Genomic DNA, 27,240 nt, shown 5'->3' on the forward strand with positions numbered 1-27,240 from the left:
TATTAGACAGCACTTGCAGTAAAACATATTAAACCTCCAGTGATAAAGGAGGGATCGGATAAAAACAGACAGCTGTAATTTTGCTTTTATTGTGCTTCTTCCGCAGGCCAAATATTTCTGTCACTCAAAACAGAAATTAGGAAGCCTGTCAATTTCAAATATAGTTCATTATATTTAGAAAGTAATTGGGAAACTGCTGTTCACTTCTGCTTGACTTCAGGTGATGGGCGCGCATTTTCTTTTTCTCTTTTTCCCCCTTAAAAAGTGATTGTGGCTACACATGACAACTGCCTTTAACAAAAGCCACAATTCTTACTGGATTCCTTGCGTATTTACTGAAATTTCCAGAAGAGCGCAGTGGTGAACATTTCTCCTGCCTCTTTCCTTTTTTGTAAACATCCTCCATTAATTAATGAGAAAAGAAATTCAATTCAAGAATAAGGATCAAAGGTGAAAGAATAACTGGTTTATTCTTATGGGTGGGGTGCAGGGTCTGTGATGTGCCCACCCGTAATTTTGGGGTGGCCGAGGGTGTTTGTGAACAGGGAAGTAAAGAAGCACCATTCTCCATTCTGCCCTCTCACAAGCAGCGCTGTTTCCAGTCCACTGCAGTTCATCTTCTACCAGAAATGGCATTATTTGTGTCGCCATCCGCTATGGCAAAATTGCAAAACTTATTGCGTCATTTACATTGCCATTATGTCTTTCCACTCCATTCATTTCAGTGTAAAGGAAACCCAACGCGAATGGGTGAGTTGAGGGATCGTAATCAGCTACCTATCATTTGCAGCCTGAAAGTAGAAGCAAGAGTGTATAGAGATTCTATGCACTGAACTGGTTTCCGTTTCAGACCTGGGGCGAATATGTGGGCATCGTCATTTTCTGCTTCCCTTTCAGCCGGACTTCTCTGTCATCCCTGTTTGTGAGAGCTGTTTCTAACATGGGACAACTGTCCTCACCAGTGTTCTGCACTCTGCAACCTTCTTGACTTCCCAGGCTCTAACTGAAGCCCAAGAAAGATGCCATGAGGAGGAGAAGGTTGTTAAACAGAGCTTGGATAGCCATCTCTCAGGGATTCTTTAGCTGTGATTCCTGCATTGCAGGGGGTTGGACTAGATGCCTCTTTTTGTCCCTTCCCACTACGATTGTATAATTCTATGAACTCGTCTCATGGGGGCTTTTCAGATCAGGAAAGAGGGGAGGCTGCAAAGAGAGTGGATAAACATTTTGGGGGGGGGGTGTTGGAGAACACCATTCCCCTTGGCCACCTTACAACAGTAATAATAATAATAATAATAATAATAATAATAATAATAATTTTATTTTATTTTATTTTATTTTATTTTATTTTATTTTATTTTATTTTATTTTATTTTATTTTATTTTATTTTATTTTATTTTATTTTTTTATTTTATTTATTCAGAAAACCGGGCTCAGGGCGGCAGCTAACAACAAATTTAAAACACTTAATTGTAAAAGCAGCATAAAATACAGTATACAAACATGAATAACACTAAAATTCAAAGTTCAGAAATCAATTTGGGGTAAATCCACCTAATAAACATTAGATAGTCACTAGGGCTAGCTGGCTAAATTAGACCTACTTGGGCCAGCGTGGAGGCCAGGGGAGAATTAGCTGTGGGGTCTCAGAGCGGGTAATCTTCATAAAAGGGGAGGGGGAGGGAAGAGAAGGGAAATAAAAGATCAGGCTGAATTCAAATTAAAGGCCAGGCGGAATAGCTCTGTCTTACAGGCCCGACAGAAGGAGGTTAAATCCTGAAGGAAGACAGAGCATTCCACCAGGTCAGAGCCATCACTGAAAAGTCCCTGGCCCTGGTGGAGGATAGTGTGACTTCCTTAGGGCCTGGGACCTCTAAACTATGGTTATTCATGGACCTTAAGGTCCTCTGTGGGGCATACCAGGAGAGGTGGTCCCGTAAATATGAGGGCCCTAAGCCACAAAGGGCTTTAAAGGTCAAAACCAGCACCTTGAACCTGACCCTATATTCCACCGGGAGCCAGTGCAACTGGTAAAGCACTGGGTGAATATGCTCCCATGGCAAGGACCCCGTGAGGAGCCTCACTGCAGCATTCTGCACCCGCAGGAGTTTGTGGGACAGTAAGGGAAGCTCAACACACTCTGTTCTCACCAATATTCTAAAACGCCCCGAGGATGAAGCAGAAAAACACTGAATCTTTTTTCACCGGGGGGGGGGGGGAGAGACTTTTGAGAAATTGAGGAGAAATGTTGGCATACCACTAGGCATCATGCCCCCATCGCCCCCTTGTTCTATGCGGGTGTGAGGGGAGAGACTCCATCAGGCAAGGCCTCCTTCCGCCTGCCTTGCTCTACCCTCTGCTTCTCAATGTGTATTGTATTGTTTTATGTACTGTGGCTTGCCGTTGTTTTATTGATTATAGTTTAGATATTATTGTAACTGTTGAGTGGATTTCTGTTTAACTTTTATATGTTGATATTATTATTTTATACTATTCTAATGATTGTTGAATGTTACTTTTTTGATGGAGGTTGCCTATTTTAAAGTTATGTTTTATTATCACATTTTTGTATTGCATTAGATTGTTATAAGATGTACATTTTTTGTTTCTTCAGCTTGTAAACCGCCTTGAGTATTATAAGGTAGAAAGGCGGTATACAAATTAAAAATGATGATGATGATGATGAGTGCACACTCAGAGCTCCCCACTCACTTCTGTGCAATATGCAATTCCATTTTGGATATCTGGTGACAGGTGTATTCGGATGTGTGAAGTGTTGCATCTGTTTTCCTAGTTATGAAGCTAGCACTTCTACTCTGCTTTTCTAATGTTCCTTTCACCCTGTTGCATTATGAAACCGTGGCCTTTTTGGCCAATATACTGGCATGCCCTGCTAAATTTCACTCACACCCTACCCTTTCTGCACAGCCCACTCCCCCCCCCCCATGATTCCCCCATGAAAAGAGCAGGAAAGAACTGCGTGCCAACATGCCTCCCCAAATTTTGTCACTTTACTCCCGCGATTTTCCAGGTAAAGGGAAGACTGCAAACGGGATTTTTTCTAGAATCAAATAACATGGAAAGGAGCACTGAGCATGCGCTATATTCCATTCATTTTCTAGAAATGGGCTTTATACAGTGGTACCTCTGGTTACATATGCTTCAGGTTACAGACTCCGCTAACCTAGAAATAGTGCTTCAAGTAAGTTAAGAACTTTGCTTCAGGATGAGAACAGAAATCGGGCTCCGGCGGTGCGGCAGCAGCAGGAGGCCCCATTGGCTAAAGTGGTGCTTCAGGTTAAGAACAGTTTCAGGTTAACTACGGACCTCCGGAACGAATTAAGTACTTAACCTGGGGTACCACTGTATTGTGTGAGAGCTTAAATGTAGAACAGAAATTAACAGTTAGGGAAACATTGAGGGGAATGGAGTAAACTGCTATGTGAATGCAGCTGAAGTGGCTGGCCTTTCAAAAACATAGATATATGGAACATTGTGTAATTGTTTTATCTCTCTCTTTCTTTCTCTCCAGCATGCCCTGTTGGCTTTTGGGGTGCAGACTGTTTTCATTCTTGCAGTTGTCATAATGGTGCAGTATGCAGCCCTCACGATGGAGAATGCAGGTGCACCCCGGGCTGGACGGGTCCCTACTGTACACAACGTAAGATTTACAGCTTTAAATGGTGGTGGTGGTGTTTAGTGGGAATGTGTCTGTTTTTAAAAAGTATGCACTGCCCCCTTGCGGTAGCTTCCTGCATTGCTTCCTTCGGGGGGGGGGTTTGCTAATGCACACTTAATCTCTGCCAAAAAACAAAGCAAAGAAACAAATGTTCCTAGTAAAAAGAGATGTTAACCAAATGAGAAAAAAAGAGTAGCAAAACTTGATTTATCTATTTGTGTACATAACATCTTAATTCCCCAGCACTTACTTCCAAGGTAGACACGTCAACATTTCGGCAGTGCACTTAATTTGTTTTGAGACAAAGCCAAACAAGACCACCAGATTTATTTTGAAATTAGGAGATCACTTACCTGTGTTCTTCCAGGGGAACTGCAGTTTTCAGAACCTGAACATTTGGAATTAGAAGACTTTTTAAATGCAAGCTTTTGCATCATTAGCAGCCAGGCGTTCTAAATTAAATAGTTGAAATTGGGGAAGGGCTGTTCATCAGCGGTGAAGCATCTGCTTTGCATGTAGAAGGTCCCAGTGGCATCTCAAGGCAAAGCTGGGAATGTCCCCTGCCTGAAGCCCTGGAGAACAACTGCTGCCAGTCAGTGCAGGCAATACTGAGCTAGATAGACCAATAGTCTGGTTCAGTATAAGGCAGATTCCTATGTCACTGTGTAAGAGTCACACTTCAACATCTTTCACACATTTAAAGAAAACATTGATTTCCACCCATGCTGTTCCTACAAGTCATAGGAACATAGGAAGTGGCCTTATACTGAGACAATTGGTCCATCCAGCTCAATATTGTCTACACTGACTGGCAGCAGTTTTCCAGAGTTTCAGACTGGGGTCTTTCCCAGCCTTACCTGGAGATGCCAGGATTTGATCCTGAGACCATCTGCATGCAAGGCAGATGCTCTACCACCTCTACTACCATTCCAGTGCTTCTGTTCTGCCCTAGTCTACATACTCTGGGTTTGCCTCTTTTCCCCATCATGGCTCTTCTGCTGCAGAGCAGCTGGCAGCCACCCTCAGATGTCCCTGCATTTCCCTTTTCCTACATTAGGTGTGTTCAGACTTTACATTCAACAAGTATGCAGTCTGTGTACCTGGGTAGACAATAGCTGAGCTGTACCCTTGTACATAAAGAAGGCTGATCGCCAAAGAATTGATGCTTTTGAATTATGGTGCTGGAGGAGACTTCTGAGAGTCCCATGGACTGCAAGAAGATCAAACCTCTCCATCCTTAAGGAAATCAGCCCTGAGTGGTCACTGGAAGGACAGATCCTGAAGCTGAGGCTCCAATACTTTGGCCACCTCATGAGAAGAGAAGACTCCCTGGAAAAGACCCTGGTGTTGGGAAAGATGGAGGGCACAAGGAGAAGGGGACGACAGAGGACGAGATGGTTGGACAGTGTTCTCGAAGCTACCAGCATGAGTTTGACCAAACTGCGGGTGGCAGTGGAAGACAGGAGTGCCTGGCGTGCTCTGGTCCATGGGGTCACGAAGAATCGGACACGACTAAACGACTGAACAACAACAACCCTTGTACATGCAACGAGAGTGCAGTCTGTGTGCCTGTGTACACAGTAGTTTGTACAAATTGACATTCACACACTTGCACACAAACAAGGGGCAGCTTGTACCTGTGTTCTTTGTAACTTGTGAACAAGCCTCCTGTGATTTGATCATGGGCATGGCATGCAGGAAACAAAATAGAACTTCAGTCACATGAGCAATTTTGAAAATGATGTTTTTAAAGCTGTTGTTGTTTTACTTCCAAGCAGCTTAAGGCAGCGCACAGGTTCTCCCCACCACACCCAACCTTTTTATCCTCAGAACAAGCCTGCAAAGTAGGTTAGACTGAAATAAGGTGACTGACCCAAGGTCGCCCAGTGAGCTCCATAGCTAGTTGGGAACTTGACTCTTGGCTTTGCAGGTCCCCTGGTTAATAATAATAATAATAATATCTCTGGGCGGCTTCCAACAAAATATTAAAATACAATGGTCTGTTAAACATTAAAAGCTTCCCTTTTCTACTTATTTACCTTTTCTTCTTTCTCTATTTCTACCCCTCACCCCAGGATGTCCAGCTGCTTTCTATGGGAAAAGCTGTGCCAACGTCTGCCAGTGTCAGAATGGAGCAGATTGTGACCACATTACTGGGCAGTGCACATGCAGGACGGGGTTTACGGGGAAGCAGTGTGAGCAAAGTAAGTTGTTATTGTTTCTGACCTTCTCCCCTTCATCCTAGGAGGGTCTTTTCCCTTTGGCTGTGTTCACAATTGAAAATGAATATGTGTGTGTGTCCTCACATCCTATCCTCTCTTTCAAGTTGTGGGAGACAGCTGTTGCAGCTAATTGCAAAGCACCCTTCCACTTTCTGCTACAGCAGCAGTGAGGAACCTTTTTAAGAACATAAGAAGAGCCAGTAGCTCATCTGGTCCAGCACCCTGGTCTCACATTGGTCATTCTAATATCGAACAACTCTTACCACCAGAAAGTTCTTCCTAATGTTTAGTTGGAATCTCCTTTCTTTTAACTTGAATCCATTGGTTTGGATCCTACGCTCTGGAGCAAGGAGGAAACAAGCTTGCTCCATCTTCCAGCCCTCTTCTTCTCCAGGCTAAACATACTCAACTCCCTCAACAGTTCCTCACAAGGCTTGCTTTCCAGACCCTTGATCACCTTGGTTGCCCTCCTCTGCACATATTTCAGCTTCTCAATATCCTCCTTAAATTGCGGTGTCCAGAACTGGACACTGTCCTCCACAGAGTAGTCCAGGTATAGCAGAATAGAGAGGGACTGTTCTATTTCTCTTGATCATGACACTATAGTTGTGTTGATGCAGTCTAGAATAGCATTAGCTTTTTTGCTGCTTCATCCCACTGTGGACTCATGTTCAGCTTGTGGTCTGCTAAGACCCCCTCAATCCTTTTCCCATGTGCTACTGGCAAGCCAGGTGTCCCCCATCTTATAAATGTGCTGGTGGTTCTTCCTGCCAAAGAGTAGAACTACAGTGGTACCTCGGGTTACAAACGCCTCAGGTTACAGACGCTTCAGGTTACAGACTCCGCTAACCCAGAAATAGTACCTCGGGTTAAGAACTTTGCTTCAGGATGAGAACAGAAATAGCGCTTCAGCAGCAGGAGGACCCATTAGCTAAAGGGGTACCTCAGATTAAGAACAGTTTCAGGTTAAGAACGGACCTCCGGAACGAATTAAGTTCTTAACCCGAGGTACCACTGTACTGAAATTCATTTCTTTAGTTTGAGCCCAGTTCTCCAACCCGTTCAGTGCTCTCAGACCAACTGTTTAATTATCTGTTCTAGGAACTTTCCTTGTATCGATGTCAAGCTCACCGTTTGGTAATTACCTGGGTCTTCTCCCCACCCCCCACCCCCACCCCCCGCTCTCCCACCTCCCACTTTTTGAAGGTGGGGACAGTATTACTGCCTCCAAATGTGGAGACAGACCATAACCATTTTGGCTAGTAGCATTTGATAGCTTTTTACCCACTCCCACAGGAGTCAAGCTGGATGGCGTTAAAAGAGGACCGGACAGAATCATGGAGGCAGAGGCTATCAGTGTTTACTAGCCACAGCGGCTAAGCTTTCGCCCATGGTCAAAAGCAGCAATGTTTCTGAATACCAGTTGCTGGAAACCACATGAGGAGAGGATGGTTTTGCAACGATGGCATCTGCTCCCACAAACATGCAGTGATGGCCGCCAACTTGGATGGCTTTGAAATGATGGAGGAGAAGGCTATCAATTATGATGGCTGTGTTCTGCCTCCAGCGCTGGAAACAGTGTGCCTGCTGCTGGGAATCACAGATGGGGATAATGCTGTTCTGCTCCAATCCTGCTTGCAGCCTTCCCAGTGGGGCATCTGATTGGCCACTGTGAGAACAGGCTACTGGACTAGATGGGCCCCTGTTGGCCTGATGCAACTGCAGGGTTCTTATTTATCTATCTCTTTTATTTGGGGCTTTTTATACTGCCCAATTAACCATGCTCTCTCTGGACAGTTCACAAATTTTAAAAATCAATGCATGGCAAATATAGTCAAAGCTAAAAACAAGCAATTCGGAAGGGGGGAAAAAACTGGCACAATGATCAGCATCAATGCCACATAAAACCATCAAGAAGCCACAGCGCAAGATCAATAAAAACTATTTAAAAACCACTAAATCCAACAAAGGAGGAAATGAAATAGTCCTAAGTGCTAAAATGCACAAAACCTCAGTGATTAAAAGACCCAAGAGAAGTGCTTACTTATCCATTCTGATGAAGAGCTCTAGAGAACTCCAAAGCTTTGCTAACTTTTTGTGGCAGGTAGGTTGTCCTATAGTGGATTTTAGGCTCCCTACTCCACCAGCAAGAACATAAAAAGAGCCTGCTAGATCAGGCCATAGGGGACCCCTCTACTCCAGCATCTCCTGGGTCTCCTACCAACTCTCAGCACCCTTAACAAACTACAGCTCCCAGAATTCTTTGGGGGGAGCTGTGACTGTTTAAAGTGGTATCATAGTGCTTTAAATGTGTGGTGTGAACATGACTATGACCTTACATGATAAAAACAGCTCTCCCTGCAATTTAAGACAGAAAACAATGTTGAGAGCTTAGAATGGGTCATTTGGAGCCAACTTCCTTGTCCCATGTTTACATTCAGGGCTTTAATGATGGTTTTTGGAAGGGAGAGAGTTGCCTTCCTCCTGTGGACTTTATGAATGTGTTGCTGCTGGGCTGGGCAGCCTGTGTCTGATGGGACCAAGGAGGTGGTCATCTTGAAGGAGCTTTGCTGGTTTAGGGTGAATAAATAGTACAGTTGACTGGCACTTCCTGTAGAACTCCCCATTCTTCTCTTTCTACAAAGTCTCAGGAGTTTCCAGGCCGCTTTGCAGCCTTCCTTTCTATTTCTTACAGAAAGTTGCCCAACAATACATTATAAGCAGCCTCTGGATTTATTGTCCTAGGCCATCATGGTAATTGCTTGAATAAATTATGTCATTGGACATTCAATCATTTTGCCTCTGGTAGAAATACAGGACAACCAAACTTTCAGCATCCAGGAGGAGAAAAAAAGGGAGGAAGAATGCAGAGCTAAATCATGGATACTTTTTGTTGTCAGGGCTGGCTTGGGGCCCCTACCCCTTCAAGGGAAAGTGTCCTTTAGTGGACTCCTTCCATTGTTTGTGGACCTTAGGTAAATTATTTAGCTGTGGTGGAAGCAGTCCAGGCAGTGCTCAGCCACCCTTTAGGTTTCCCACATTTGCCCAGTGGTGACACTAGGTGAGGGGCATTGTGGGGAATCTTAAGGGTGTCTACACCCAGACACCTGGCACTCCTTGAGAGTGCTAGGCCAGAAAATATTGGGGGGGGAGAGACCCCTGTAGCTGCCCAATGATGCCAAGGGCTGGCGCCATCCCAGGATATAGTTGCTGCTGTCACTGAAGCATCAGAGCAACAAGGCACACTGGCACAATTTAATGAAGTACAAACTTGCTTTATTTTAGTGGTCCCTGCAGATTTATGAAATGGTGTTTTATGGTTGCTGTTGTTTTTACAGTTTATAAATATTCATAAACAAATTAAATAAATGCAGAAGAATAGATGGCAAGAGCTCTGCTGTCTTTCTGCCCAAGTCATAGGTGGGCAAACCTATGGGCTGCGTTCAACCTGCAGCCCCTTGGCCTCACTCCCCCACCCCACCTTCCCAGCCTCTCCTTCTCCTTCCCTGCTGGAAGAGATTCCCTGCCTTAAACCCTGGAGAGCTATTGCTAGCCAGTGGAGGCAATACTGAACTGGATGGACCAGTGGTCTGGCTTGGTATAAGGAAATTTCCTCTGTTCTTGTGTACCATGGAGATTGCCATTACTGTTAGCTGCCTTGAGTAATAGATGCATGTTAGAAGAGCAGGATATATGAATCATTATACTAACAAATCCTCCATTTAAAAATATACCGTATTTTTTCCGTGTATAAGACTACCGTATATTTTTTCCTAAATTGTTGAAGTTCAAAATAAGGGGTCGTCTTATACACAGATAGTGCATAGTGCATTTTCTTAATTTCGGGTTAAAAAAATAGGGGTCATCTTATACATGGGGGCGTCTTATACACAGAAAAATGCAGTATATGTAAAAATGGTCTCTTCTTGTCAAAGTTCTCACTGACTATTTCACCCTTTTTACACACACACACACAGAGGGGGAGAGAGAGAGCGCCTTCTTGCGGTCCATAGACCCATAAATTTTCGCCCTTTTTGAATTTGCAGAATGCCCCCCAGGAACATTTGGTTATGGTTGCCAGCAGCTGTGCGAATGCATGAACAACGCGACCTGCGACTACGTTACGGGCACCTGCTACTGCAGCCCTGGCTTCAAAGGAATCAGGTGTGACCAAGGTGAGACAAAATCCCTTTGCCTTTTCTTTCAAACTGAGTGCCCAAGTATGTCTTTCAGCAGCCTCTCAGATAGCGATGGATGAGCCTAAGCATGGGACTGGCAAGATAAGAAACTAAAATTGACATTTTTGCCCATCCTTTTGCCCCGGGGTAGGGAGGAAAAACCCTTGGATAGGGGCAGCAAGTTACAAAATATTTTGCTGGTGTTGCAAATGTTTCCATCCAGTATTTGTAGTCCAGAGATTCCAAAGAGCCGGGAGGGAGGGAGGGAGGGAAGGAGAGATAAACGCCTCTCCTTGCAAAATGGGTTTCTGCCACTCAATTTAACAGCACATTGTGAATTATTTTTAACAGCGGCTCTCATGATGGAAGAATTAAACCCCTATACTAAAATTAGTCCCGCTCTTGGATCGGAGAGGCATTCAGTGGGAGCCATCATTGGGATTATTATCCTCCTGCTAATTATTATGGTTCTGCTGGCACTCTTCGTGTGGTATCGACGGAAGCAGAAGAAAGGCCACGACATGCCAAGCGTCTCGTACACGCCAGCCATGCGGATGACAAACACCGATTACTCACTCTCTGGTAAGGGACACTTCCTTTCCTTATGGTGATGCAATGCGGGCTCTGACGCTTTTACGAGGGAAGGGAAATAAATGTCAGTTTCTTTTTGGCACAAAGGACTTCTTCGTTTTCCTCTTGGACGCTGCCATTCCCCAAAGTCTTACCTTGGATATGTAGGGAAGCCAGGACAGACAGACAGGCTAGTGGGTAGAGCAGAGAAAATAGCCTCGCTCCTCCGTCCCCCAAAAAGCAGCAGCGAGAGAAGGGCCATAGCTCAGTGGTAGAGCATCTGTCTTCCATGCAGAAGGACCCAAGTTCAATCCTCAATGTAATATCCAGATAGGACTGGGAGGTAACCCTGCCTGAAACTGTGCTGCTGCTGCTGCCAGTCCATGTAGACAACACTTGGGTTAGATGGGCTGGCAGTCTGCCTATGCCCTGTGTTCCAATGAGAGTCAGAGAGGCCGAGTTTCTCTAACAGCCTTTGCCGACAGCTGTGCTAGCTGGGAGCTGGAGTTCCAAACATCTGGAAGGTGCTAGGTTGGTAAAGGCTGTACTGCAACATTCCAAGGCTTGGTTCTCTAGAGGGAAATTCCCCTAGAAGTCAGTGGGAGTTCAGTAGCAGAACTACATACACACACACACACACACACACACACACAAATAATGCACAGGTTATTTGTGTTCTGGATGGAGTTGCAGTCCCCCTATAGAAACAACCAAGTTTGAGATTTCATGGTGCTTTGGGGCCCAACTCTGTCATCTGAGAGGCGCAAGTGGCCTTGATGGCACAGACCGCTCTTTGCCATCCTGGGCTGCTGCATCATCACCCATGACCCCTTTCCAGACAGAGATGCCCTCACTTCAGTCATCCATGCTGGGGTAGCTTCTCAGTTGGGCTACTGCAGTGCATTACATGAAGCTGCCCTTGGAGACACTTCAAAAACTGTGGAGAGTGAAGAATGCTAGAGTGCTATCTAGGAACACCCAACTTGCCGGTGCAGAGAAGGCTGGGGTGGGTCCTGGTCCATTTCTGGGACCAATTCAAAGTGTTTGCGCTCCTTGCTATAGCCCAGATAACTGGCAGGTCCGTCCGCCATCCCATCTCTACAGGGGTCTTCCCCAAGCTGTGGGCTCATCTTCAGAAGCCTCTCCCTGGGAATGCGTGCTCTCCCATGTGTGATGGGCAGCAATCGGAGAAAGATGCTTCTGGGTGCTGGTGGTGGGGATGCCTCTATTGCAGAATGCCCTCCCTAGAGTGGCTTGCCTGAAAACAGCCGGGTTGTCGTTTCTTTGACATCAGCTGCTTTGGTGTCAGTTTCACACCAGATGGAAAGCTTAATAATAATAATAATAATAATAATAATAAATTTAATTTTATTTGGAAGATTGATATCAGACAGTTTGATCAAACAGCTGTCTTAAAGTGGGGTACATAATCATAAAACTGTACATAAGATGCAGCTAAAATCCGCAAAACTTTTTTTAGAAAAAAAATATACACATAAAATAATCATCACGAAGACACAGATAAAAGCACTAAAACTTTTAATAGTGAATAAAGATAGCTGCGTTTATATTTTCTTCTCTCCCAGTTTCATCTTCAGTGTTTTGTTCTCATGCTTCTCTTTTATTTACTAATTCAGATTTGCACTGTTATTTTATCGCTTTTATTTTAATATGCTTTTTTCATGGTGCATGGTTGTATTTTTATCTTTATTGTCAGCTTTCCTGGGAAAGTTTCTTTAAGGGGGAGTGTGTGTATGTGTGCGCGCGCACAGAACTACCAACCAATTTCAGTAACCCTGACAACAACCTTGTAAGGTTGGCCAGTCATTAATATGACCCTCAGGTTGCAGATGGATGACTGAAACTGGGAGTCATTTGCCTCTGGTCACTTAGTGTGTCCATGTAATGTTTGAACTTGGTGCTTTTGGCTCATAGCTCAGGGCCCCTCTAGACTGGTGAAGGGTAGGGTTTGCAAATATCTTCTTCAGCATGTCATTCATTGAATAATAGTTCACCAGTGGTGCATTTACACTGTCTGCACATCAGTCTGCTTTATTAATTGGTTTGTGATGCTTCCTCACTGTTACCAGATTATTGCCATCCTGAAGGGGCTCTCAAGCTCTAGCACAACGAAAGTGGGACCCCAAAAAGCACATCTGGGGTATTTAAAGATACAGGATTTCAGCAGGAAGTTGTGGGATATGCACTATTTGGAAACGAAGCGGTGTGCCCACCTCGAAACGTTTGCGAGTGGAAATGGAGTTGAAAGCTAGGCTCATGCATAACTGCCCTAATATCGTCGTGAGCGCATGAATGCACAATAAAAACACAAAGTCTGGAAGGGCTCTCGGGTGCAGCCCAACATTCTCTGCTGCCATCCACAGGCACCGTTCCGGATACTGTTTTATGCTCCAAAACATAAATTGGTTTTGAAGAGCTCCAGTTGCTGCAGCTCCCTCAATTTTACGATTTTGTGAGATTGTCAGGGAGTCCACAGAGCTATAGTCCTTGGGATTACATGGATCAAAACTGTGATGGATAAGCCACCCAGCTTGCAAGGAGGAGAGGCAAAGAAGGTGCTATATATCCTCTTCTTCCAAACTACCCAGACAGTCTTTTGCCAGCATCCCTGGGGGAAAAAGCCATAAACTTTCTCCAGCAGTAATGCTGCAGAAAACTCCTTTTTGATGAAATGCATCCTCCGTGCTGAGAGGGTCGTACCCATCCGTACTTCCAGTGGTAAATTGCTTGTTGTCTGTGGAGAGTACATCTAAATTCCCAGAAGCCACAACGTTCCCTGGAGAGAGAGCCAGTGAGAGTGAAAACAGAGGTTGGGGGGGGGGTCCCAACTCCATTCTCCCAAATTATCCCTTCCCACCCTGTGGCCAAGCCCTCTTGCCATGGTGTCCAACCCCTCTTCACAGTCACCTTTCGACCATGCAGTGTACTGACTATGACAGTTGTGTCACTGCCAGCCTTTGCATGGCGAGTTCCCGACCCCCCCCCCCGGTGGAAATAATGACACATGACACAATTATTAAGGTTAATGGGCTAAAAAAGGCCACAACTTTATTGGTTACAGGTGAAGAGCGGTATTGGCTTAGGCATTGGTCCTAACCGACTATATCCAACTCCAGCCCATCTGCTCAAAGTCTGGGAAGGGTTAACCACCAATAGGGGGGAGTCCTGCTGATGCACATCAACTAGGAACCTCCCTGGGGCCACCACTAGGGGGCATGCCTTGGGCCCTAACCTCTTTAGGCTTCAGACAGGACCACGCCCCCTGGAATCCTTTAACTCAGTGTTCCCCAACCTTGGGCCTCCAGCTGTTTTGGGACTACAACTCCCATCATCCCTCGCTAGCAAGACCAGTGGTCAAGGATGAATTGTAGTCCAAAAACAGCTGGAGGCCCAAGGTTGGGGAACACTGCTTTAACTGACTACCCTTCAATATGCAGGGCAGATGATGGCGCTACCTCCCCTCTTCCATCTACAGAACAAATACCAGTGCCTAACCACCAATACCCAGAAAGTTGTGACGATTTGCTATGAGGTAGGCGAAAACCAAGTGGCTGGTGCCAATTTGCCAAGTGGAAAAATTCCTACCAGGCCCCTCAACGGCGACCAACCAAGGTCCATAGCAAGGTCAAGAAACGAAAACCTTATAGGGCAGGAGGGTGGGAAAAAGCAGGAACAGCTGACAGGCGGCAAAGAGGGAGATTCCCAGCCGTGTCCTGCCTTAAATAGGGCAGGCCACGCCCCCCAAGCCAACCAATTGGGAAGCCCCCCAATCACGCAGGGTTGGCCTCCGCCTGCCACGCACGTTGAGAGGCTGTGAAGCCCACAACTCCACCTCCTTAGGCGGAAGAGGCTTTCTCCTGCTAGTGCATGCAGCAACCTGCTTAGGTGAGTCAAAGTAGGGGCAGTGGCTAAGGCAGGCTCTCCGGCACTGGGTATGGGGTGTCGAGGGGTAGGGCAAACTGGCCACAGGGGTGGGGCAGACCGCCCAGCGCCGCTGATATGGATGGCACATGCGTGGCACCGATACGGGCAGCACTTAAGCAATGCCCATACAGATGGCGCTCGAGTGGCGCCCTCGGCCACCCTACAGTGAGTGTAGCCCTTGGCCACCCGCCATTTTGGCACTCCCCCTCAGGGTGACACCCGGTGCGGACCGCCCCCCCCACACCCCTGAGTATGGCTGGGGGAGAAAATAGATTTGGTTTGAATTTGAAGGCAATTTGTACTTTCTGACACACCTTTCAAAATCCACACGAGTCCAAATCTTGCAAGCAAGTTTTCCGGCAAAGTAATACGTACAAAAACATAAATATTAGGGTGAAGTGCGCAATAAAAGGCATCTATTAGTGAAAATAGCATGCCAAAATTTGTATCTTATGAAAAATTGACACTAAAATACTGATGAATTTTCACAAGGAAGTTTTTTTAAAAAATGCAAACTGATTTCGAAGAGTGGAGAACTGGACTAGAAGGAGACTGGGAGTTTCTGTAACTTTGACCCAGCCTGATTAACATAACTTGGGATGGAATGGGGTCCCCATATCAAAGGCCAACTCACTTTATGAGAAATTTTCATAAAATTTATGCCCCACTTGATTGTAAAAAAACACACACCCTCAAAGCGCTTTACAAAAAGGTAACACAATAAACTGAAAAAAATCGCAACCATACTTTAAAAACATAAAAAATAAAATATTAAAAACATTAAAATTGCCTACACTTTCAAAGCATTTGGGTAGGCTTGTTTGAACAAGAATGTTTTTATCAGGCAATGAAAAGACCATGGGGAAGGTGCCTGCTTGATCTCAATAGGCAGGGAATGCCAAAGTGTGGGTGCTGCAGCTTTAAACAGTTCTGGGAGACCTGGGTTCAAATCCTACCCTCTGGTGGAGCCGCCCGTGTAAAAAAAAAAAGGCCACAAACTGCCTTAAAGGTGAAGAGCTGTTTATTTGCACTCAGTGCTGCCTGGACTGCCAAACACAGATAAGGCAGAACCAGGCTCTGGGCAACAGGTCTCAGGGATGTTGTACCTAGAGTGGCCTCCTTCAGTCTGACAAATGGCTTCTCATCTGACTCTCCTCTAGTGAAGTTGGCGGCATCTGGAACTCCACAAGGTGTCAGAAGAGCCACGTGTATCTTTAAAAAAACAAAAAAACCCTCCCAAATGGCTTGGATTTAAAATGGATCTACTTAGTGCTGTGCCAGGATTTATTCTGTGTTTTGTTGTTGTTTTGCCCCTCACCATTTCCCCTCAGTTAATGAGAGAAGAAGTTGCACTTGAAAATTACCAGAGAGGAGAGAGAATGTCAGGAAAACCCTCATGGGGGAGGGGCAGAATTTTTGTTGTGCTTACCTTCCTTTTGAGGTAACCCAAGGGCTGTTTGCGAGTGTCTTGTCTTTCATCCTACAAGTCGTGTTGTGCATTCTGCTTGTCTGCACTTCCTGGAAATGCTATTACATCCTTGGGTGGGCTTTGCTCGAATCGCAGGAAGGGTTGAGAAGGCTGCCCACTGTACTCCTGTTGGCTGTTCATTAAAAAGGAAAAATGGATAGGTGGGGTACTGTTTTTTCACAGCAAGGGCCACATTCCCTTCTGGGCAGCCTCATGCAACTGATGGAAGGGGCACAGGTGGGTTGAGCAAGGAATGCAGTGTGCCTTTGTGCACTAGGCTACTTCCTATAAATGCTCTCACACACACCCTCTGCTTGCCATCCAGACAGGCAAGAGGCATTATGAGAGTTCAAGGATAACTTTCCAGTAAGGCAAAAACCCTCAAGTAGGATGGAAAACAGGGCCTAGAGCAGCGGTTCTCAACCTGTGGGTCCCCAGATGTTGTTGGACTACAACTCCCATCATCCCTGAGCTCTGGCCTTGCTAGCTAGGGATGATGGGAGTTGTAGTCCAACAACATCTGGGGACCCACAGGTTGAGAACCGCTGGCCTAGAAGGTGTGTGGTCTTGGGAAAGCCCTGGGGTCCAGATAGAGAGGCTTGGGGCCACATGCTTCCTCCAGGCTTGATGTCCCCCACCCCTGTTTTAAATGAAGTGAAGTCACTTCAGCAGTTGAGGGAACTGGGTAGCCTGGAGAAGAGAAGACTGAGAGGGGATGTGATAGCCTTCTTCAAATAACTGAAAGGCTGACACACAGAAGGTGGAGCAAGCTTGTTTCTGCTGCTTCAGAGGGCAGGACTCGAACCAATGGATTCAAATGACAAGAGACAAGATTCCGCCTGAGCATTAGGAAGAACTTTCTGGCAGCAAAAGCTGTTCAGCAGTGGAATGGCCTACCTCAGAAGGTGGTAGACTCTCCTTCCATGGAGGTTCTCCTACAGATGTTGGCTGGCCATCTGTCAGGGATTCTTTAGCTGTGATTTCTGGCAGTGCAGGGAGTTGGATTAGATGGATTAGGAAGGACTTCACCTAAAGAGAAAACCTCAAGGGCTTGGTATCCAGCCTCCCCCTGTCCCATGCCCCAATGTAAGCCCATCACAAGGACATCTCCATGGGGCAAGTCAGGAAGCAAAGGGCAGATGCAGACACACCATCGTTGTCCCCTGCGCAACGAGATGGCAACCCCAGTTTCACACACACCGAAATCAAAAGACCTTCTTAAGCAGATGAGGCAGGGGAAGGGGAAGAAAAATTTTGAGTAATTGGAGGGTGGATTTTGGCACAGCGCTAATCTATTCATTCCAAGTCTTCTCTTCTCCATCTGACAATTAAGGTTTGATTCCAGCCTTTCATTAACCAGAGGGATCCTGCAGAGGTACTGCATTCCCACCCCCAAACCTATATATTATTCGTATCCTTGAATCATGAAGTTTTCACTTAACAAAGGAAGCACCCAAGTGTGCCAGTGAATTTTCCAGTCCAGTTACCAATGTTTTTGTTTTATCGGTAGAGGTCTCCCCCAAATTAAGATTTTTAATTAATACAAGGTAAATGAGAGCCTGCCTGCTTCTTTTTCTTGTTCTTGCTTTCCAAAGCTGCATGCTGTTCCCTGCATCCGTATCGGTCTTTTAATTCATCTGGGAGTGGTTTAATTGCTAAATTGAGTTTGTTTCACTCTTCCGAAGGAAGTGTTGCTATTTTGATCTTTATGGGGTGGCGGTTTTCGTTCAATGGCAAGGCAAATGGATTGCCAACAGATGGTCGTTAAAGTTGGCAGCTCTGCATCCCTTAAATAGTTGGCATTCCTCTCTGGGTCGTCATAGACTTTGGCCGAGGAGAAGGTAAAGAACTGTCACTGATTCATGGATGTTGTTAACCTCAGGGATGTGTCTCTGCAGAACGAGGGCCCAGGAGAGCTGCTCTGTTCCCTCCTATGTGCCTGTCACAATTTTTGCTGGCTCTCCCTCAGGAAGGCGCTGCCTTTTCCATGTTGCACCAAGGGATCAGGCTCTCTCCGAGCTCTGTTGTGAATAGATTTCACTTTTGTACTTAAAAAAAAGTGTCAATTAAAAACTCAGACATCCTGCATGCATTGCGCAGGTATATATATATATATATATATATATATATATATATATATATATATATATATATATGCAGGTTTTGGTGTCCTCGGGTGTCTTCCCGTGTAAAAGTTGGGGTGTCTAGGCGACGTTTCGACGAGGTCTCACTCGTCATCTTCAGGCTGGTGCTTTCGGCTTCTTGTTACTGGAACAGAGCAGGATCTCAGTGTTTGAGTTCCTATAAATACTGTTGAGGGGGTGTGGTGTATAGCCTCCAATGTTCTGGGCAGAGAGGAAGTTCCCAGGCTAGTGTGCCTTTTCTTCTTTTGTTCCTTAATTACTTGAGGGATATCTTGAGTAATTTCTTGAGTGATATCCTGAGTACCACTTAGGTGGGTCATTAGGTGTGGATTAGTTGCTAAAGTCTTTGTGTCTTGACCTCTTGAACTTTGTGAAGAGTTTTTCTGAGAAGATGGCTGTACTGCACTTAGTTGTGCTCTGGCTTGGCTTCGTGTATAGGGGCGAGCTGTGGTTTTGTGGCCTGTGTCAGCCAGATCTGTGTAGGGATTGCAGGGGGGTGCAGCATCCGGAGGTGCCACCATGGTTTGGCTACTGGATGGTGTCTGTAAATTTACCAGATCCAGAGGCACACAGAACGCTATCACCAATCAACCACACCAGACCCAAACCCAGACCCTCTCCACAGATAAATTACAGACACCATCCAGTAGCCAAACCATGGTGGCACCTCCGGATGCTGCACCCCCCTGCAATCCCTACACAGATCTGGCTGACACAGGCCACAAAACCACAGCTCGCCCCTATACACGAAGCCAAGCCAGAGCACAACTAAGTGCAGTACAGCCATCTTCTCAGAAAAACTCTTCACAAAGTTCAAGAGGTCAAGACACAAAGACTTTAGCAACTAATCCACACCTAATGACCCACCTAAGTGGTACTCAGGATATCACTCAAGAAATTACTCAAGATATCCCTCAAGTAATTAAGGAACAAAAGAAGAAAAGGCACACTAGCCTGGGAACTTCCTCTCTGCCCAGAACATTGGAGGCTATACACCACACCCCCTCAACAGTATTTATAGGAACTCAAACACTGAGATCCTGCTCTGTTCCAGTAACAAGAAGCCGAAAGCACCAGCCTGAAGATGACGAGTGAGACCTCGTCGAAACGTCGCCTAGACACCCCAACTTTTACACGGGAAGACACCCGAGGACACCAAAACCTGCATATATATAATATATATATATATATATATATATATATATATAATTGCATACTTTGGTTCTGAGGGGGAAGGAGGGGCTATTAAGAACATAAAGAGAGCTCAGTTGGATCAGGCCAAGGAGTTGGAACATGCCTATTGTGGCTAGTAGCTATTGAGAGCCTAATTCCTCATGAATCTGCCTAAACCCCTTTTAAAGCCACCGTAGTTGATGGCCATCACTGTCTCCTGTGGAAAGCAGAGCAATACATTTGGCACCAGTTGGGCTACAGGAGTTGCCAGAAGGAGGCATGCGAAGCGCAATCCAAAGGTCTTAGAGACTCCACTCCAGATTTGTGTAGCATTTACTCTTTAGCCTTTTCTTCTCCCAAATATATCTGGCAAGGCAGCCAACAGAGGTTGAGGATCAATGCTTTTCTTCTCCTAGATGGGCTACCTTCCCAGATTGATGAGCCCCATCTGCCCCTCACATCCCTCTACAGCACATGTAGAAGTACAAAATAAAATCGTTCTTTAAACAAATTTAAGGGGCAGCCCACACTGGTCAGTTGGGCAGGGGGAATGGGAAATGGAGGAGAGGAGATGGAATGGCCTGCTGGGAAGATGGTGTGGCTGGTTGGCTGGCTGGCACCAACCCTGAACAGGAGTACTTCTGCTAGGAGGTGCAAATGCAACGCAACTGTTTGTTGTAGGTTCCACTTGCATACATCTTAATTACAAGGTGGGGTTTAAACATGCTAGACATGATCTCTGTGTTTGGATGGTCTTGCACATAGAGCTTCATATTTTTATACATCCTCCAGGCTGCATTCAAATTTATTCTTTGCACTGTACCAGAGACTGAGTCTTCCATGGTCCCTGTCTTCCACAATGGTTGGTGCAGGGCTGTGACTGAAGGGAGGGGGGCGTAGCAAGGCAAAAATATTCCTGGCTTGACAGATCGGAAGTGGTGGTGTGGTTTTGTAACCTAACCTGCCCGTGTGTGTGTGTGTGTGTGTGTTTTAGCACATAGGAGTGTGCACATAACACTCTCTCCCTCTCTTCTCCTCCTTCCTCCCGTGCAGCTCCAAAAGAGTGTTGTGATGACTTGTTTTCTTCCCAGATATATCTCAAGGTAACAGCAATGCACACTGTTTTTCCAACCCAAGCTACCACACCCTGCCATGTGGTGTGACTTCACACTTCTTTCCCAGTAATCTGGATGGAAACCTCTCCAGTAAGGTAGATATGACCCTTGTCTTGCCCTCCATTCCTGGCACCGTTCTCCCTGGTTCAAGGAAATGTGCCATAATGGTTCTGTTTAGTTGTCATGGCTGAATAAGCCTGGGGTAGGCAAAGTGGCACCCTCCAGATGGAATACAACTCCCATCATCCCTGATCATTGGCCATGTTGGCTGGGGCTGGTGGGAGCTGGAGGTCAACAACATCTGGAGGGCACCATGTTGGCTGTCTCTGGAATAAGCTACCCAGCTCAAGGACAACCAATAAGGTGCTTTCTAGATGCTGTTGGACTACAACTCCCACCAGTCCCCAGCTAGTATGGACAGTGGTTAGGGTTGAGAGGAGTTGTGGTTCAAGATCTGGAGATCACCATCTTGTCTGCTCCTGGAATAAGCTACTCAGCCCATTGACAGCCAACGTGGTGCTTTCTAGATGGTGTTGGACTACAGCTCCCATCAGTCCCCAGATAACACAGTCAATGATCAGGGATAATGGGAGTTAAGAAGAGACTGCTGAATCAGGTAAATGCTCCATGTAGTCCAGCATCCTGTTCTCACGGTGGCCACCTAATTGGAAGCTCACAAGCAGGACCTGAGTAGCACAGCAACTCTGGTCACCTGTGTTTCCCAGTAACTGGAATTCAGAAGCATTACTGCCTCCAACCATGGAGGCTTGAAGCCATTGATAGCCTCCATGAAATTCTCCATTCATCTTGTAGTCCAACAACATCTGGATGGTGCCACATTGGCTAACCCTGACTTCAGTTGGTGAAACTGATCATGCTGTTGCAGTCCTCAGCTTTCACAGGTGGATTAAAAGAAGAGTCAGATCAGGTGAAAAACGACAAGGGATCTTCCTTATTGTGGCTTGAGGCAAGAACAGCTTTCTCCAACCTAGTGCCCCCCAGATGTTCAGGGCAGCAATTCTTATCAGCCCCATACTAGGGCTGATGGTAGGTGTAGTTCCAAAACATCTGGAAGGCATCAGGTTGGGGAAGGTTGGGGTACAGCCGCCTCTATGATGCACACCTTTTGTAGGGTATTGCAACCCAACATGGCTGCCTTTCTGGAATTTGTCTCTCTCAAAAGTAACTCCTCTGTTGTGCATCTAACGAAGTAGACTAAGACTCTAAGAGAGCTCTTTAGCTTTTAAGGTGCCGTAAGACGTCCGATCTGCTGCAACGGATTGAGATGCTCACTCTTTATAGAAGATTTGGGTTCTTTCTGATTACAGGTGGACCCATTCTTGCTCCCTTCTAATTGCATAGTTAGCTTATTGTCTCTGACAAGGGTGCAGTTCCCTGTTGCAGGACTGGCTAAGGGATTGGCTGTAGCTCAGTGGCAGAGTATCTGTTTGGCATGCAGAAGGTTACAGGTTACCCCAGCATCTCCAGGTAGGGCTGGGAAAATCCCCTGTACAAAATCCTGGAGAACTGCTGGCAGTCAGTGTAGACAATATTGAGCTAGATGGACCAATGGCCTGGCTTTAGTATAAGGCAGCTTCCTATTTCCCTGTGTCTTAAGGGAAGGACCAAAGCTCAGCAGTAGAGCATCTGCTTTGCATGCAGGTCCCAGATTCAACCCCCAGAATCTCCAGCTAGGACAGGGAATGTCCCCCAAATGAGGACAGCCACTTACAGTTACTGCATAGACAATACTGAGCTAGATGGAGCAACGGTCTGATTTGGTATAAGGCAGCATCCTATATATAGGAATAATGCTTCCACCCTAGGATTGGCTGGCTGGAAAGTCACATGCTAGAGCACTTCTTCATTGAACTCCCACTCAGTATACTTTGACCACCCACAACCAGGTTCTTTGTAACTTCAGTTCCCTGTTCTCATCCAGCAGCACCTTAGCCTCCATTCATCCCCAAATGGTGGTGGAAAGAGGAGCTCAGAACAGCTTGCCATAGCTCCTTAGGGGAAATCTGCCAGGTGAATTGTGAGTGATGTGTCTTTCAGATGCGGCTCACAATAGAGAGCCTTTCCCCCATCCTTATCATGACTGGGAACATGGGAAGAATTAACCCTTTCCAAACAATATGCAAACAAACACAGCTATCCTCCAAAATGTGTTGATCTCCAGTTTTTGTGATGCAGCCCACAAAATGTATAGAAGTGCACATATTAGCAGAACTTATTCATAAGAAGGCATGTATTAGTAAATAAAAATATTTAAATATAAAATACAGAAATGCATTATATTAAGAGGAGACACTTGCAAAAAAAAAGTGTATATTGATGAGGAAATTTGCATACAAATGTTGGAGGGAGGGAGAAAGGCACACTATAATACTGATGAATTTTTGCAAGGACTTTTTTTTGTTAAAATTGCAAACTGATAAGAAAATGTGCTGAACTGAAGATGAGAAAAATGAGGAATTGAGGGTAACCAAAAATTGACAGATTTCCCATCCCTACTTGAGATGCTGAGCGAATCCCAGTTGCAACAGACTGAATTGTTTCTGCAACTACCTCCTGAAACTCTGTTTGGATTTTGCTGATGAGTCTGTTTTGAGCATAGCGATCTCCTCCAAGGTTGCTGATTTTTTTCCCTTGAATTGGAAAAATTGCTCTCCATTGTGTTGATTAAGTGAACCTCCCTCTTTTCCGACTAGTTTTGTGACTGCATGCTAGTATCATTTTGTGGTGGTGGTGGTTTATATATATATATAAGCTCCTTCCCCCTTCACTGTTTTCTCCGGGTTGTGTCTTAATTTGTAAGTCATTTGCACAAGCCCCTGAATATTCTCTTGGGGGGAGGCAGTTGTGGCTCCCCTGTCCTTCTCAGCATGCTCTGGGGTAGCCAAGCTCATCTCCTTCTCATCGCATCTTCTCTGTCCTGCCAGTTTCCAAAGTTCCCAGTGAGTCTAACTAGCTTGTTCCAAGGAAAGACTCTCAGCTTCACTTCCCCACCTGCCTATTTCAATTTCATTTTTCAACCCCCCCTTGGCTTTGTTGGTGGGGCTCTTTAATTGCTTCTGCATTAACTCCTTGCTGTCGTGACTCTTTGAACAGCTCAGTAATAAAATCCTTGACAGACGCACTGCAGACTGGAGAGCTTACGGCTATCTGAGTGATCTAGGTCAGTAATTTTCATCCATTAAGTCATTTGAAGTCCCAGGTCCATTTAAAATATGAGTTTATGCACTCAAAAAAACCCCTTACTTCCTTTAAACAGTCGGTTGCAGATTTTCTAAAAACCTACCCAGGTTGGTTTTGTCCTACCACAAAGAAATCTGTTGGAAGTCCAAGTCTTTTGTTTTGTATAATGCTGAATTTCACAGGCGAAGAGAGTTTTGTCCAGGCTCGGGAGAGTGCCTGTTTGGTCAGTTCTCTTTATTTAGTGGATGGCTTAATTCTATGAGGACTTTGGGCTTCTCCACAACTCCTCCTCATGTCTTGCTGCTTTCCCCTGGGGAAAACCACTCTTCAGTGCTCAGTCGGAGCAAATGGAAATAGGGCGGTTCGTGGATTGCTGTTTGTTCCAATTTAAAGCTAGAGTGACTTTTTCCCTGGGAAAGGAGCAGGGCAAAGGGGGAAACTGCTTGGACCCATGCTTTCTAGGCATGAGACAAGAGGAAGTGTAGACAAGCCCTTTGTTTCAGTGCTGCTTTCTGTCATAGAGGTGGCACTACAGCACTGCTTGTTATATGGAGTCTGATGGTGAAAATCTCATACAGAGATAGCCAACAGCACTGTAGTGGCATCTAGTGGTAGAACACGTGCAGTCCAGTGCAGTGCAATGCAATACAGTGCAATGCAATGCAATATTAGAACATCAAAGGAAGAAAAAGCACTTTGATTCCAATCTAACCACAGAAATACTCTTCTTCTTCTACTCTCTCTCTATATATAAACATTTTCCAAGTTGTCTAGCAAGGCATAATCAAACTGATATTGTCAGGCTGCATTTATATTTATATATTTTCTGTTCCTGATTCCTGGCTTTATTTACATAAAATCATTATTAATTGACATTCTTAGTGAATCACTTTCAGATTTCATGACCATGAAACGGTATATAAATTTTGTGAAATAAAATAATTGCAGTATTAATTTGCAATTGTTTTATTAGATACTTTTTTATTTCTGTTCATTATTTATGCACTCACAAGGCACCTAAAATTTGCTAAGCACTGTGTAGAGATTTATTCAGCGCTGTGCAAGCTCACAGTCTATGAGACATGATACAAAAGGGGGGGGGGGAAAGTGAGAAAGGAAGAGGAAAATCAAGCAAATTCAGATGCCAGTTCTTTAAGTTGCGTAATTAATCGACTAGCTTGAATGGCCAGTGAGAAGGAGGTGGTTCTGGGAGAAAAGGATCAAATGGCAGCTGGTCCCAGACAACCTGATGGAATGGGCTTGGCTACCATGTCCTCTCCCACAGATGCAGCCAGATGGAAGTGGGAGATGTGGAGCCAACACCAGCATTAACAGTTTTAAGAGTAACTACTTTCTGCCTGGTTTTCCTCTAAATTCTCCCACCCTGATGCAGTTCATACTGAGAAGTTCATACTGGCCATGATCGCTGAGCATTCAGGAAACAATAGGGCCAAACGGAGACCACCTGTTGTTTCCTGGGCGCTGAAAGTTCAGAATGACACTCCCTCATCCACATAAATACACAGAGTGACGAATGCCACCACTGATAAATTTCATTGTGGGATGGTTGATCATTAGAAAAGGCTTACCAGGCCAGATCAGGCCAACAGTTTGTTACCTCTAGACTAAATCCGTCCTTCTGATTTAAGGCCTTTGTTGTGAGCTTGGGTTTAAGTTCTCGCTCATCACAATGCACTTTTCTTTTTTTCTTTCCATTTTAATGGCCCATTCAGCTAGATTGTCCATCTATAATTGCTTTGGGGTGGATATAGCGCTGGCACAGGTTTGCAAACAGCTAAGAAACAGGGAGAATTTGGGTGTCTGTATATGTACATTTCTCCCTCCCACAGAGAATTCTAGCAAAGTTAGTTGGGTTGCAAGGACGTACCACTTTTCTGCGTTTTCTAAAATACCATTTTTTTTCAATTCAGAGACTATAACAGGAGTGCAGAACTTGTGGCCCTCCAAATGTTGTTAGATTCCAGATCTTGCCATTCCTCAGTTCTCATCATTCCTGGCCATAGTGTCTGGGGTTGAAGGGCGTTGGAATCCTACAGCTGGAAGCCTGCACTACAGGCTTGTCCAGTTAGTGATTTCCCAATATCTTTGTTTGATGGCTTGATGTGTGTCTGTGTGTGTGACTGTAGAGAGTCCAGATACTTTCCTTTTTGGCTGCCCATTGTAGCCCTATCACCTTTCTTCTTTGGCGATCACTCGTAGCCGAGTAAGATTGTCTTCCATCTAAACGGTCTTAACAGTGAGTCCATAAGTGACTGTGTAGGTCCAATTCTGGATCCACACGTCCGTCCACAGGTTTCCAAGCTGGAGTTGATCACGGTGAGGGCTTGTCAAACATGCCTTCCCCTTAGTTCATTGTCCTGAGCCCGTGCTTCTTCAAAGTCCATGACACCTTTGGTGACGATGGTTCTCCAATTGGAGCGCTCACAGGCCAGTGTTCATATATGAATACCAGCATATCATTTTCCACACACACAAAAAGCACTGGCTTTGATGCAGACCATAGCTGAAAGACTGGCGCCTTCAAGGTGGCTGCTCTAGGGAATGAATGCAGCCCAAACCACAGCAGCATGGGCATACAAATCAACACAAAACTGAACTGGACCTCCTGGCAAGTTGTGCCAAGAAGATGATAAAGGGTCTGGAAACCAAGCCTTATGAGGAATGGTTGAGGGAGTTGGGTATGTTTAGCCTGGAGAAGAGAAGGCTGAGAGGCGGTATGATAGCCATCTTCAGACATCTGAAGGGATGTCACACAAAAGATGTTTTCTGCCATTCTCAAGGGTAGGCACAAAACCAGTGGATTTAAAGGACAAGAACAGAGATTCTGACTAAACATTAGGAAGCAACTTCTGCTGGTAAGAGTTGTTCCTCAATGGGATGGACCACCGCAGAAGATGAACTCTTCTTCATTGGAAGTTTTTTAACAGAGGTTGGACCCTTCCAACTCTACCATTCTATCACCAATCAACACGAGTCTTGCATGTGGTTGCACCAGCTTCTATTGCTTCATAAAAATGGTGGGCAGTGGTGGCTTGTGCCCATTGAGACTGGTAGAGAGGGAAGGCAGGGAGGCCAACTGTAGGTGGGACCAGAGTCAATGGGTGGTGGAACCAACTTATTATAGTTTTGTCCCCGTCCTGCTTCCCCCCCCATTGACTTATATGGGGGCAAAATTGACAAGCACAAGCAAGCTGACAGCCAGAGCCACCCCCTGGGATGGTTGTTAAGGAAGAAAGCAGGCAAGTGGCTGAGGGCAGACTGAGGTTGGTGGGGCAGCCTCTGTTGATAGTGGTCTTTGTGTGAGAAGAGGGGCCAGGAGGAAACCCTGAACAAGCCTTATCCTACTCCACATGCACCATCTCTCTCAGGCCTCTGCAAGTGTCCCTATTCCATGCCAGGGGGATTGAGCATGGTGCATGTGCACCAGTCATAGAGCACTGGGATTACTATAAAACCAGCACACCTGTGTGCGGCCAGTCCCCTTAATAGCAAATGTGGGTGCTGAGCACCAACAGAATTGGGA

At 45.5% G+C, this 27,240-nt stretch overlaps 1 protein-coding gene across 7 annotated transcripts in view; it reads left to right on the forward strand.

Moving 5' to 3' along the window:
• MEGF11 (multiple EGF like domains 11) overlaps nucleotides 1-27,240 on the forward strand; it is a 338,635-nt gene that overhangs the window by 295,221 nt on the left and 16,174 nt on the right. For 6 of the 7 annotated variants that reach the window (XM_081888442.1, XM_081888441.1, XM_081888440.1 and 3 more), the window contains 4 exons: nucleotides 3,534-3,662; nucleotides 5,756-5,884; nucleotides 9,949-10,077; nucleotides 10,432-10,662. In XM_081888442.1, the coding sequence (XP_081744568.1) occupies nucleotides 3,534-3,662; nucleotides 5,756-5,884; nucleotides 9,949-10,077; nucleotides 10,432-10,662 (618 nt within the window). Of the gene's footprint in view, nucleotides 1-3,533; nucleotides 3,663-5,755; nucleotides 5,885-9,948; nucleotides 10,078-10,431; nucleotides 10,663-20,471; nucleotides 20,591-23,609; nucleotides 23,677-27,240 lie in introns of all 7 variants that reach the window. The other variant, XM_081888436.1, reaches the window with a different exon arrangement.

Source organism: Podarcis melisellensis (assembly GCF_964234715.1).
Source record: "Podarcis melisellensis genome assembly, chromosome: 14".
NCBI classification, from domain to species: domain Eukaryota; kingdom Metazoa; phylum Chordata; class Lepidosauria; order Squamata; family Lacertidae; genus Podarcis; species Podarcis melisellensis.